This window comes from Lygodium microphyllum, chromosome 10, assembly GCF_053477565.2.
Source record: "Lygodium microphyllum isolate KBCC chromosome 10, Lygodium_microphyllum_v1.1.10, whole genome shotgun sequence".
Lineage (NCBI taxonomy): Eukaryota > Viridiplantae > Streptophyta > Polypodiopsida > Schizaeales > Lygodiaceae > Lygodium > Lygodium microphyllum.
In genome coordinates this window covers 22,566,883-22,580,482 of record NC_141144.1, presented here as the reverse complement: position 1 = coordinate 22,580,482, position 13,600 = coordinate 22,566,883, and the positions used below count along the sequence as shown (strand labels likewise).

Sequence of the window (13,600 nt, the reverse complement as noted above, 5' to 3'; positions counted from 1 at the left end):
ATAACTGATGCTAGCACACTTGCCTTAGGATGTGTGCTTATGCAAGAAGGTCATCCTGTAGCATACTCTTCGAGGAAACTGAAGAGCCATGAGAGAAATTATGCTACCCACGATCTGGAGCTGTTAACTGTAATCCATGCTCTCAAGCTTTGGAGACACTACTTGCTGGGTAAAAAGTTTACCCTAGTGATGGATCATAAAAGTCTCAAATGGATCTTTACCTAGAATGAGCTCAATATGAGGCAACGTCGATGGATTGAAGTGTTGGAGGAATACGATTTTGAAATCAAATACTAGCCTAGAAAGGAGAATGTAGTTGCCGATGCACTCAGTCGCAAGGCATTTCTAAATTCTTTGATTTTGTAAGATCCATCAACAGCTAGATCCCTAGCCACAAAGGTATCCATACCAAACAACCCAATTCTTGAGCTAGCTAGAGACGAGACATGCCGTGATCCAACCTATCAGAAATTGCTAAGGGAGATCCCTATCAAGGATCAAGACCCGAAGCTACATGCAAAGTATCAAGAATTCTCTATCAATAGTGGACTTGTCTACTATAGAACGAGATTATGTATACCGACGAGCCAATCACTCAAGCAGAAGATACTTTGGGAAGCCCATGACTCCCCTTTTTCAAGACATCCTGGCTATGCTAAGACCCTCAACGCAGTCAGGAAGAGCTATTATTGGGAGAGGCTCAAAGGTGACATTCTCAAATATGTCACGGAATGCTTGTCATGTTAGCGCATTAAGGCTGAACATGTCAAAAAGCCAAGGAAGTTGCAACCACTTGACATTCCCCAAATGAAATGGGAATTTATTAGTATGGATTTTATTGTTGGCCTACCCCAAGTTCAGGGCGGATACAACGCCATTATGGTTGTGGTTGATATGCTCACCAAGGTTGCACACCTTATCTCAGTTAAGACAAACTATAAAGCCTCAGACATTGCAAGGTTATTTATCAAGGAGATATTCAAACTGCATGGGTTACCCAGAAGAATCATTAGTGATTGTGACTCTCTCTTCACATCACACTTCTGGAGAGCCATCTTCCGGGCCATTGGGACTCAACTCTGTTTCAGTATAGCTTACCATCCCCAAACCGATGGTCAAATGGAGCGAGTCAACCAAGTCATTGAGGATATGCTAAGGGCACATTGCTGCCATGAACCCAAAAAGTGGATTCAATATTTGCCACTAGTTGAGTTTGCCTACAATGCTTCTTATCAACAAAGCATTCAGATGACCCCTTTTCAAGCATTGTATGCGCACGATTGTCAAAGTCCTTTAAACTTTTCAGATCCAACCTTAAGGGTTGAAGCTTCAAGACAAATGCTGGAAGATATGGATGACCAAATCAAGTCAATAAGACAGGACATCCAAGCTGCCAAGGACATGCAAAAGGCTTACGCGGACCTGAAACGTCAAGATAGATCCTTCGACGAAGGAGATATGGTCTTCATTCGCGTACGTCCAAAGAAGAGTTCTATCCTTAGGTGAATACAAGAAGTTAAGTCCAAGGTATTGTGGACCCTACAAGATTCTCAAGTGCCTAAGGCCTAATGCTTATAGACTGCAACTCCCTGAGAACCTAAAGGTTCATAATGTATTCCATATCAGTCTATTGAAAAAGTATGTATGTACCTAACCCTAGTCACGTGCTTGATAATCAACAAGTTGTAATGCCTAGCCAAGAAGTCCTTGAGCTATAGCCTGACAGAATCTTAGATGTTAGGGAGAGGCATTTGAGATCCAGAACCTTGAGAGAATACCTCGTCCAGTGGAAAGATTATCCCGAAGAGGATGCCACTCCGATGGATGAAAGTACTCTCAACCAACAATACCCCCAGTTCCTCTCGAGATGAGGACATCTCGATTCCTCTAAGGGGGAAAGAATGTAATATTTCCGCACGAAATATTAATGTTCTTAGATCCCGTATCCCGCGCAAAAATGTAACCCGAAGTAATTTCCCACATGTAAAATGTTGGTGGTAAAGTGCTTACCCCGCGCGCTGTCAAAGAGTTTACTGTTCATAATATAAATCATGGGATTCTTATGAACACAGAAGAGCTTCACTGGAAGTTATATGAGAAAATTTGCATACAAAATTCAGACATTGTTATCCAATAACCACCTTAGTTATACAAGTTCTTTTGTATTTAGCATATAATTTTCAGTTATACCATGTATATTTATGAAAAATAAGTCTATGGGAACCTACAACGTGGTCATCTGGAACGAATTGACAGTCTGCAGGATAAATCACATTAATTCAGGTACAAAAATATGGTCAGAACCCAAGAAAGATGCCAAAAACTGCCAAAAGTCCACTAGGTCCACATGGGACTAGGAGTAACACACTTAAGTGACCAACAACAAGTGACCTAGGCTGGTCAAAAAGTAACCAGGGACTGAGCAAGGAGCAGCCTGCGTTTTTCAGTGCAAAATGCGGGCTGCACTGTCTGAGGCAAACTGGAGAGAGCTGGAGCTATGGTGCATGAAATGAAGCATGCAAACTGAAGATCAACAGGCCCAACTACTGAAGATGTAAACATGGTGAGAGCTCCACTTCTCTGCCTCTTTGGTCTGACGAAAATGCATGCTGAAACAGTCTATAAAAGAGGCAAATCTGAGAGAAGAGGATTCAGCCTACTCTTATGCACGACTTCTTTCATTTTGTTTACCTTATTCTTGGTCCAATGAAGCCCGACTTGTACCCAAGTACTTGAGTGACTTTGGGGCAAGCAAAGGGTGAGGATATTGAAGACTTACGGGCTGTTATGGGCTGAAATAACCAGTCATAAACAGGGCAGCCCATTGTTATGGTCCATTTTTATGAGCAAAAATGGGATTTTTATGGTTGTAATGGAAGTAAATGACCTCTTTTCTTCAGGACATTGTTCATGAATGATTAGAAGAGCTTCCTCTTGAGTTTATGCACTCATTTTGAACTTGATTATGGGCTGGAATTTTCTGTTTTAAAACAGGGCTGAAGCTTAAGTGATACTTTTTCAATTCATTTCATGTATCTTTGGCCCAAATCTTGAATGTATTTGAATCTATCAACAATATACTTGAACCAAAGGGTTGAAATCCATCTATGTACTTGAAATAAATGCCATTAGAGCTTACATTTGACATTCATAAATAAATTGAGAATCTGGAAATATCCTTTATGATATGATGTATGTATCCAGAGGCATTTGATATAATCAAGTTAGTCTTATTCATTCTGTTCATGTATGCTAAGTACATAGTGAAAAGGCTTGAACTCTTCTTCCGTACCTAAATCATTTCTAAATCCCAGATCTTATTCAACCCCGATCCATTTTCCCTTCCCGAATCTTGAATCCTAAACTCTTCTTCTGCACTAAAAGCCCCGGTGGTAGACCTTCAACTCTTAACGCGACAACAGCGCGCATCAATAAACTCTAGCCACATGGAGCACAAGAGCCGAGGCTTGAAACCCGTAGTTCCATGCGGGAACACCCTTCTCGAGAAAAAGGCAAAATGATAAGGGTTAAATTTTGTGCAAAATTTTTTATTAACCCCTCCCCTCAACCGATGCATGGCAGGGGAGAGAAGTGTGAGGGGGAGTGAAGCTAGAGTGGTGGAGTGCATGAGGGAGGGAGGAGACATGAAGAGCCATGTGTGTGGCTATCTCCCCCCCCCCCCCCTTAGCCCTATAAAACCACCCCCTCCTCAAGCTTGAGGGAGGGGAGAGAAGAGTCAGAGAGCTATCGTCCTGCGTCGTGCTGTCACCATTAGCCGCCATGCCACGCCACGTTGCTGCTGTGCCCGGCCGCCTCGCCTCCACTTGCACCATCATCATCACAATCATTATCATCATCATCATCCTCCTTCTCATCGTTATCTTCCCCTCTCTTCCATTTATCTTCTTCTCTCTCCACGTAAGCTTCTGTTCAGAGGCTTAGAAGCTCTTCTAAAACAAGGCTTCTATAAGCCTTGTTCATCTACACCATCTCGGGTTTCTTTAAAAACCGCAACAGTAAGGCCGTGTCATGCGCGAAGGAGAAGATATCGGGTAGAAAGGGATTCATAACACGTAAAGAACTCGAGAGAAAGTTGCTGAACCAGAATTTGACTCGTCAATGGCTCCCAAGAAAATGGCGAGAGGCGCTCACGCGGGAGTTTCTACCCCAAGCACTCGTGTGGACAATATCTCGAGCCTCAATGCCCAGGTTCTTAAAAGTGATTCTTGCATGAAAAGAATGCATTTAAGCATGTCTTTAATTCACGCAGTCGAGTTAAATACATTTGGAAATTTTAAATGTAATTATCCATTCGTTTACGAAGTTAGTGCATGTCATGCCTTTGAAAAATGCTTGCACTTCTAAGTTGCAATCCCAAACGCATATTGCATAGGTCAAAAAATCTAAATGCATCCTGGGTTCCTCGTAAAAAGAAACAACGCATAATGCATTTAGATAATAATCTCCTAGTTGTGATTCGTATGAGTTAATCATTGACGTCCAAGTAGTTGCATTGCATGAAAGGGATTTATGTACCATGCATATTGCATGCGATGTTAATTACATCCTAGGTTGGGTTAAATGCTGTAGGACGGATAAAGTCCTATGACATTCGCTCATGCATGAACTTCTTTTATCGAAGTTGTGTTAGAAAAAGATGCATTTCATATTAAAGCCTAAATTCATTTGCATTAAATGAAAGGCTTATAAGCATAGTTCTTGATAAATCAACGTAGGTTTTATACAAGTTAGCCCAAAAATTGTCAATCTTTATAATTTAGGCAAGGAAAAGAGATGGTCATTGTACACTTTATAGTTGCATAGAAGGAAAAGTCTATGAATTGCATATTTGCATGGAATGTTATGTCCTGCAATTATTTACATCTTTTAGGAAAAATATTAGCATCTTTAAGGAAAGATCACTTCTTATCGCAAGACAATTAGTACGATTAGGTAATTCGCTTGTAATGGTGTAACTCAAACAATGGTTACCTCAATGTGCTAGGTAGAGTTTAGTAAGCTAAAAATTTTGCCTAATATCACACTTGGGATGCCAAGTCAAGACTTTCGATCCCAAAGGTCCTACCCACATTCACGGAATGTTCGGGTTAGTTAGACACCCATGCAAGAATGATCTAGGGTTTTTACCCTAAGGATTATTTGGCCAATTACTAGACTTCCATTGAGTTTAGAAACCCCAGGGCCAAACGTTGTCGGCCTTAGTAGGGTTAGGGTTGGGTTGGGTCAAGAGGACATCCCAAACCCTACACCTTGACCAAAGGTATTCTTGACCAAGGAATACCGTGCAATGGGAGAAATGATCCCACAAGTTAGGTGCGACACTTGTCTCGTGCGACAAGTTGCAACGTCGCATGGCTTTGTGTTTAAATCACAAGATAGATTTGCTACTCCTTGGAACAAGGTTGGCAGGTCCTAAGTACAAGTTTAATTTGCAAGATGATGAGTAGTCATCCGGCTACATCACCCTTCCATGGGCTGAATTGCCAAGTTAGGGAAGTTATGTATTGCCTCAAGCAATTGACCAATCAAGTTAGGGCAACGAGGTTGCCCAAGATTTACTGTCTTAATTTAAGGAACCTAAGGAGCTGGTTGATTTGGATTAACATGGTATAAACCCTAACCCAAGGATAAAAGGGTAAACAAGCAACGAAACCTTTGGGAATCTTGCCAAGTCGCAATTGATCCCGGATCGAATGCTGGATGCATTCGGGGAGATGAATTCACGTCTTAGCAGCTGGCCAAACAAACGACCACTGGTTTGACTGTGTTTGTATAGTTAGGAGCATTGTTTGTAATTCTTTGCTCAATGAACTAAACATGGAAAAATAATTAATGCTTCAGGTTGAAGGCCTGGAGGGAGAGGCAACGTCAGTTACCCCCGATTGTCTGCTTGACCCTATCCAAGGGGGTTGTTTTAACCGCGCCATGTACATGGATCGAACCCGCCGCGAGAGGTCTCTCCGTGGGTGCTACTTGAAGCAGGACGCTTGGGTGCCAGGGGGGCTCTGGCCATAAATCCCTTGCCTCCAGGTCCTGCACAAGAGGCCGATGTGACTCCGGATTGGATCTCGAGGCCCGCATACTAGTCTACGGGCGAAAACTTGAATTAGTAATCCTTGAGGATTACTGGATTGCCTTCGGACAGATTATGGATTAGCCTTCGGGCTGGATTATATGATGTATTCCAAAGACTGATAAATAAGATCAATTGTCGAAAAGAAACTTGCTTGACATTGTTTTTCTATGTCAGTGCTAAGATTACGTGAAGGAATCGGTGATTAATTGGCTAATTAAGGAAGCTGTTTTTGCGTGTCAAATTAAATGTGGTAGGTAATTAGACAACCAAAGCAACCCTGAGGAAAGTGCAGTGGATGTGACTATGGGTCCGTCCTACGGAAGGGTGGTCTCGGTTGGCCGGAAAATTTTCTCGAAGGAAATTAACAGCAAGGAACAATGACCTAGAATTTAAGATACTAGAGTCCCGATTTATGCTGTTTTAGGGGAATGGAATGGGACTATGCCTTACGAGTAGAGAGGTCGAGCTTTGCATCCCTCTCGTTTCCCATTCTCCTTGAACCAAGTGCAGCATGAATCCGCTTCGACCCTGACATTTCTGCATAAAGTAGTTTGCCTGGGGTTCGACACTAGCTACTGTTCTAGGAATTTGACCACTAGGAAATCCCTGATTCAGGTCGGTTTTAAGTGGGAATGACCAGAATGCTTTCGCTTCATGGTAGACTCGGGAAGACCTAGATCGCAAACCCCATGACATTCCATGGGAGTGCAGGGCGGCGCTTTCTGGACTCTCTTCCCGACGGGCTGCTAAGACGTGTCCTACGAGTGAACATGTGGACACGTTACAAGGGGATAGGTTCAGGAAGCCCTCTGGAGGTTCGGGGCTTTCTGAACCTATAGCTAAAATAATATAATTTCTCTCTCTCTCTCTCTCTCTCCCCCTCTCATCTCTTTTCCTTCTCTCTCCTCTTTTTTTTTCTCTCTTTAAATTTTTTTCTTTTCTCTTTTTTTTAAATTTTATATTTGCTCTCTCTATAATTCTCTCTATGTTCAAATTCTCTCTTCTTCTTATTTTATCTCTCTCATTTTCTTCTCTATGTCTCTCTTTCCCCTCTCTCATCTCTTTTCCTCTCTCTCTCTCTCTCTTAAATGTTATATTTTCTCTCTCTATAATTCTCTTTCTCTTTGTTCCTCCTCTCTCTCCCTCCCTCTCCTCTTATTTCTTTTTTGCTCTTTGTATGTTTCTCTCTCTCTCTTTATTTTAATTAAAAAGAAAGTTTCTCTTTTTTCTTTAAATTTTTTCTTTTTCTCTTTCTTTTAAATTTTATCTTTCCTCTCTCTATAATTCTCTCTTTGTGTTCAAATTCTTTCTCTTCTTATTTTCTCTCTCTATCTCTCTTCGTCCTCTTCCTTTTTTCTTTTCCTCTCTTTCTCTCTCTCTCTCTCTTAAATTTTATATTTTATCTCTCTATAATTCTCTTTATTTCTTTTAAATTTTATATTTTCTCTCTTTACAATTCTCTCATTGTGTTCAAATTCTTTCTTTTCTTCTTTTTATTCTCTCTCTCTATCTCTCTCATTTTCTTCTATGTCTCTCCCCCCTCTCTCCTCTCTCCTCTTTTCTCTCTCTCTCTCTCTCTCTTAAATTTTATATTTTCTCTCTCTATAATTCTCTTTCTCTTTATTCTGTCTCTCTCCCTCCCTCCCTCTTCTCTTTTTTCTTTTTTGCTCTTTGTATATTTCTCTCTCTCTCTCTCTCTCTCTTATATTAAACTTGTAAATGTAAATTTCTTGTTTAACTAAAATAAGGAGAGAGAAATTAAAATTTTAAATGTAAACTTTTTGTTATATATATATATATATATATATATATATATATAGAACCTAGGCCCTACACATGAGAGAGAGGGGGGATGAATTTAATTAAAAAGGGGAGGGGAAAAGAAAGAGAGAGAGGGGAACTACACATGAGAGAGAGAGGGAGAGGAATTTAATTAAAAAGGGGAGGGGGAAAAGAAAGAGAGAGAGGGGGGGATTTTAATTAAAAAAAGGGAGATGGGGGGGAAGGCTTTAATGAAAAAAGAGAGGGGAAGAGAAAATGAGATATTACAAGTGAGAAATAGGGGAGGGAGGTTTGGAAAAGGGGGTAGGTTCGAGAAGCCCTCTGGAGGTTCGGGGAACCTATAGCTAAAATAATATAATTTCTCTCTCTCTCTCTCTCTCTCTCCTTCTTTGTCTCTCTCTCTCCCCCCTCTCATCTCTTTTCATTCTCTCTCATCTTTTTTTCTTTTTTTTCTTTAATTTTTTATTTTCTCTTTCTTTTAAATTTTATATTTGCTCTCTCTATAATTCTATCTATGTTCAAATTCTCTCTTCTTCTTCTTCTTCTTTTCTCTCTCTCATTTTCTTCTTTACGTCTCTCCCCCCCTCTCTCCTCTCTTTTCCTCTCTCTCTCTCTCTCTTAAATTTTATATTTCCTCTCTCTATAATGTAAAAAAAGAGAGGAGAGGAGGCTTTAATGAAAAAAAGGAGGGGAAGAGAAAATGAGATATTACAAGTGAGAAAGAGGGAAGGGGAAGGGAAGGGAGGTTCGGAAAAAGGGGTAGGTTCGGGAAGCCCTTTGGAGGTTCGGAGCTTTCCGAACCTATAGCTAAAATAATATAATAGTAATTTAATTAAAAAAGTGGAGGGGGAAAAAGAAAAAAGAGAGGGGGTTTTAATTTAAAAAGGGGCGACGAAGGGGGGGGAGGAGGGGAGACTTTAATGAAAAAAGGGAGGAGAAAAGAAAATAAGATATTACAAGTGAGAAAGAGGGGAGGGGAAGAGAAGGGAGGTTTGGAAAAGGGGGTAGGTTTGGGAAGCCCTCAAGAAGTTCAAAGCTTTTCGAACCTATAGTTAAAATAATATAATAGTAAAAATATTACAAGTGAGAAAGAGGGAAGGGGAATGGGATGGAGGTTTGAAAAAAGATGTAAGTTCGGGAAGCCCTTTGAAAGTTTGGGGTTTTTCGAACCTATAATTAAAATAATATATTTAATTAAAAAAGAGAGGAAAAAAAAGAGGGATTTTAATTTAAAAAGGGACGGTAAGGGGGAGGAGGAGGGGAGACTTTAATAAAAAAAGGAAGGGGAAGAGAAAATAAAAATTACAAGTGAGAAAGGGAGACGGGAAGAGAAGGGAGGTTTGAAAAAGGGGGTAAGTTGGGGAAGCCCTCCAAAGGTTAGGGGCTTTCCACAAACCTATAATTAAAATATAAATTAAAATAATATAATAATAAGATATAATATAGATTTCCGGGGGCCACGGAAATTCAATTTCGTTTATGGGTCATTGAATTTTGAAGTGACAGCATGGCCAAGGAACTGGCATTTGCATGGTCCTCTTCATGGAGGCAAAGCCTCGGAGGCAGCCATGAAACCTTCCAGGCAGCTGGCTTGATTGACAGAAGCAGTGGCAGAAAAAATGGCGATGGCAGTGACATGTATACAAGGCTTTCCATCTCGTGCATGGCTGATCGCCCCGATTCTGCAAGTGGCGGCACGCGTTACATCCGTGGGAAAAAGGTGAGTTTCCTCCTTCGTTTTCAGGCTTCTGCTGCGTACGCTTACAAAGTCGGAAGGAAGGTCTTCCCAAAATTCTCAATATGCCTGGCTCAATTTCGGATTTCACTGGCTCCATTTCGCATTTCAGGCCTTGCATTGAATTAGTGGTTTATGGATATGGAAAGCCTTTGACAGCTCAGAGTTAGGTTCCAAAATAAATGCAGTGGTTTAGGCAGGTGTATGATCGTGTCAGTTTACTGGTTTGAACCGAGAGGTCTTTGCCCTTAGCACGTACGGAGTGTGCATGTGTGACAAATCTGTGTACACTTTAGAGGCAAGCTATTGTGTCACAACCTATTCCGACATGCGCTGTCATTATCCTTTTGTGTTCATCTTTCGGGCTGATGATGAGGCTGGTTGCACACCAAATGACGGATACCCAACGACTCCCCAAAGTGTAGGCATGCAATTTTGGAAATTGGGCGTAGACATGAGTACAAAATCTCTATACACCAAGAGGACACATTTTGCAAAAAATTTAAAAATAATATGTTTTTTTTTTAAATTGATTAAAAATGCAAAAAGTGTACCCTTGTCCGTCACTTTACAAATTGGGTAGGGGAGACTCCGCGTCCAAAAGACATGTCTAGCAGGCAAACAACAGGTCATGTCCTCTCTGGTGTGTAAAGAACTGCGGATATCCAAGCCCTCAATAAGTACTATGATTGGATAACGCTTGCAAAGTGGGCATTAGCCATTTGGTGTGTGACCAACCCGAGATGCAAATAGTAATGCTGGATCCCCTTGGTTCGAGCATGAATTGCTTGTGTAACCTAAACATTGGGAAGAGTATAACATGACTCATTGGGATTTTGCATGAAGCCACTTTTGAGTCATGGTGACAAAGCATACTTCTATGGTAATGTCTTACATACTTTACCATTGGAAGTCACGATGACAAACCATTATAATGTTTTATATCATTAGGCTGGATGCTTCAGGTGTCCACTTGACACTTTTACATCGGGAGGCACAAGGACAGCTACATCCAAGTGTGAGAGCATGAGGGCTAAGTGAGTACATAGAGATTTACAAGCAACATGGCCAATTAATGTAGACTCAAACAATGTAATTGAATTAAATAGTGTATTGAACAAACAAGCAAGATGATGGATTCAAAGTTTGTTTAAGGAGCAGAGAAGCCAATTGCAACATGGATGTAGAGCAAAAGCAAAGGTTCAAGAAAAGAAGGAGGAGTCTTGCTCAGATCCATGTCACTCGGATGTGGGCTGAGGGGTGCTGAAGAATGAAACAAGTAGCCAGAATTGTGTGCCATACTCAAACAGATTCTAAAATTGAGCAATGAGTCAACACCCAATGCTGCCTACCTCTTGAGTAGGAGGAAGAACACATGATAATAGGATGGCATTCATCTTGAGTAGGAGGAAGAACACATGATAATAGGATGGCACTGAATGCTGATGTCAATGGGTGCATGATGATGGCAAGTCAGGAAGAATTTTTCTACTCTTGTGTTATTGCTTGAGCATACTTTTTCATGGGGTCTTTAGTAGAAGTGCAAAGTGCCATCCATAAAGCCATTTAAAGCCTTAGAGAGGAGAATCAACACATGTGTGACCAGCTTCATAAACTAGAAGAAATGCATTTTGTGTGTGTCAGAACAAAAAAGAAGATCTTGCCAATGCCTGTCGTCTTTTTCAAAGTCATTTGGTGCCTTTTTCAATGGATTCTCATCAAGTGATGGAGAGTCACATCCTTCTTGTAGATCTCACAAAGATGTTGACATTCTCCATCTTCATTCCCATCAACCACTTCATCCTTTTCAGTCTTTAGATTTGATTGTCATCCTAGAGGATTGTTCACTTGTTAGTTAGTCTACACTTGCTTCAGGCATTGACTTCTTCTGAATCTTGCCTTCTCTTCCATTATTCCATCAAGTTTTTTTTATTGTCTTTATTGCTTTTAATTTTGCTGCACTGCATCCTCTTCTGCTGCCATTGTCATAGGTTCACCATAGCATCAGCCACTATGGCTTTTGGAGGTGACTTATGGTGTTGAGTTAGAGTTTATCATGGCGGTGAAGCAAGATATGGTGAGACAGAGAGGCAGCAGACATAGATTTAGCCATAGAATAACGTAAATGCTAATATCATTTGACGAGATAACATTACAGATTAAAAAGCTACAAAGCTTTTTGACATTTTCATTTTACTTTTAAAGCCATTAGAAAGCTAAGGCTCTGAAACCTTTCTTTCTAGCTTCGAGTTTTTTGGCTATCTTGTTTGGAGAGGTGGCCTTTGAGCCTCGTGTATTTATAAAAGGGGACCCTTGAGTCCATTGTAGCTGGCCTTGCATACATCTAGAGCTTGAGTGCGTAGAGATAGAGTGTTGGGTGTGCCAAGTGCCAAAGCGCAGGTTGGGTTTGAGAAGTACACTTTAAGTTTATTTGCAGGGTTTTTGGTATTTTCTTTTCTAGTGCGGTGGAGCATTGTGTTGTTACAGGTAGGCATTCCTTCTCCTGTTTTGTTCCCACGTGGCTGGTTGGAAATTTGATGATGACAGCTCTAGCAACAGATTAGAGAGTCATGCCTATTGCTAGAATGATAAATGCTACTGTTTTTGATGCAAATGCAGCCACCTGCACACTTTGAGGCAGGTTTTGATGCAAAAAGGGGTCTGGACAGCAATGATAGTGCAGAAAGTTAGCTGAAAACTGCACCAAAACAGGGGGAAAGTGATGTCACTGCTGCCAGCATAAATGCAATTGTTGGCTGCTTCAAACTGCACATACCCCACTTTGATTGCATTGGAATGGTTGTTATTCGCATCAGAAAAGCTGCTCTACGATAAGGGCAGGTGCTGCAAACACAGTCTCTTGCTGCGTCCAGTTGTCACTGGGAATGATGGAATTGCTGAACTTTGTCATGCCAGCAAACTCAATCAGCTGTGAAGTCTTTTGTCTCAAGAAACATAGGTCTGAATTGTGATGCTCCCCGGGTCAGCTTTTGAACACCTTTAATGAAAGCTTCAATCGTAAAGATGTAGACTCTGCAATACCATGATGAAAACAAAGGTGCAATGAAGGGTGAACAACATAGAGAGAGAGAGAGAGAGGAACACAAAGAAAGTATAGATGAAGAAATGCCTAGGTTGGAAAGTCACAAGCATGCAATGTTCAATGAATGAGTGAGTTATGTGAAGGTACGCTAGGGTTTGCAAATAAAACACAGAGTATAAAAACATGACCACAGCATAGTGAACTAAGACAAGAATACAAAGGAAAAGAAGAAGAAAATGATGAGTGACTGATTTGAATGAAGGGAATCGATATAGATGAAGGGAGCTCAAGGAGCAAAGATTGTCTTTGTCCAACAATTATCGTCTGTCATCAGATTGGATTGAGGGAGAATGTTGGAGAGTGACATCCTCTAGAGATGGATCTTGAGCACAGCGAACCACCAGTGGACGTAGTGAAAATCTAATGTGGAGAGCCAAAGATAGCAGGTAGTGTGAAGACATACTGGGATTTGCATTGAGAAAACCTAGAATGTATAAACACAACTAAAACACAATAACTTAGATAAAAGTGCAAAAACACAAACAAAGAAGAAAGACTAACTCTGAAATAACTAAATAAATGCTGTAAATAAAGAAAGTGTGCACATAATGCTCAAAGGCAGGTTATCCAACAATGAATGACTCTTGTGGGAGTGGGCTGATTTAGAGGTCGGGGTGTGACGTCCATTGGAGTCGGAATGTGTATTGCTAGGTGGCACCTACATGAGAGGATGAGCGCCTTCAATTGCCAAGTGGCACCTACATGAGGGGATGAGTACCTTCAATGGTTTTCCTTTGTGTGCACACTGACGGGATGAGTGCCTTGAATGGTTCTTCGTTAGCGCGGGGCATGTTTTTAAGAGTGAATTTTTTTTAATCTTGGATAGAAGCTTGATAGGGATACCTATCCTTTCTGAGCGTGAGACTTGCAGGTGTGAACGTGG

General features: G+C 40.9%; 1 protein-coding gene across 1 annotated transcript in view; it reads left to right on the top strand.

Annotated features, from left to right (window-relative positions):
• Window positions 1–9,349: 9,349 nt before the first annotated feature.
• LOC148029788 (uncharacterized) overlaps window positions 9,350–13,600 on the top strand; it is a 68,787-nt gene continuing 64,536 nt past the window's right edge. The window contains exon 1 of the mRNA XM_087687131.1: window positions 9,350–9,599. Within this exon, the coding sequence (XP_087543257.1) occupies window positions 9,387–9,599 (213 nt within the window). The 5' untranslated portion in view covers window positions 9,350–9,386. The remainder of the gene's footprint in view (window positions 9,600–13,600) is intronic.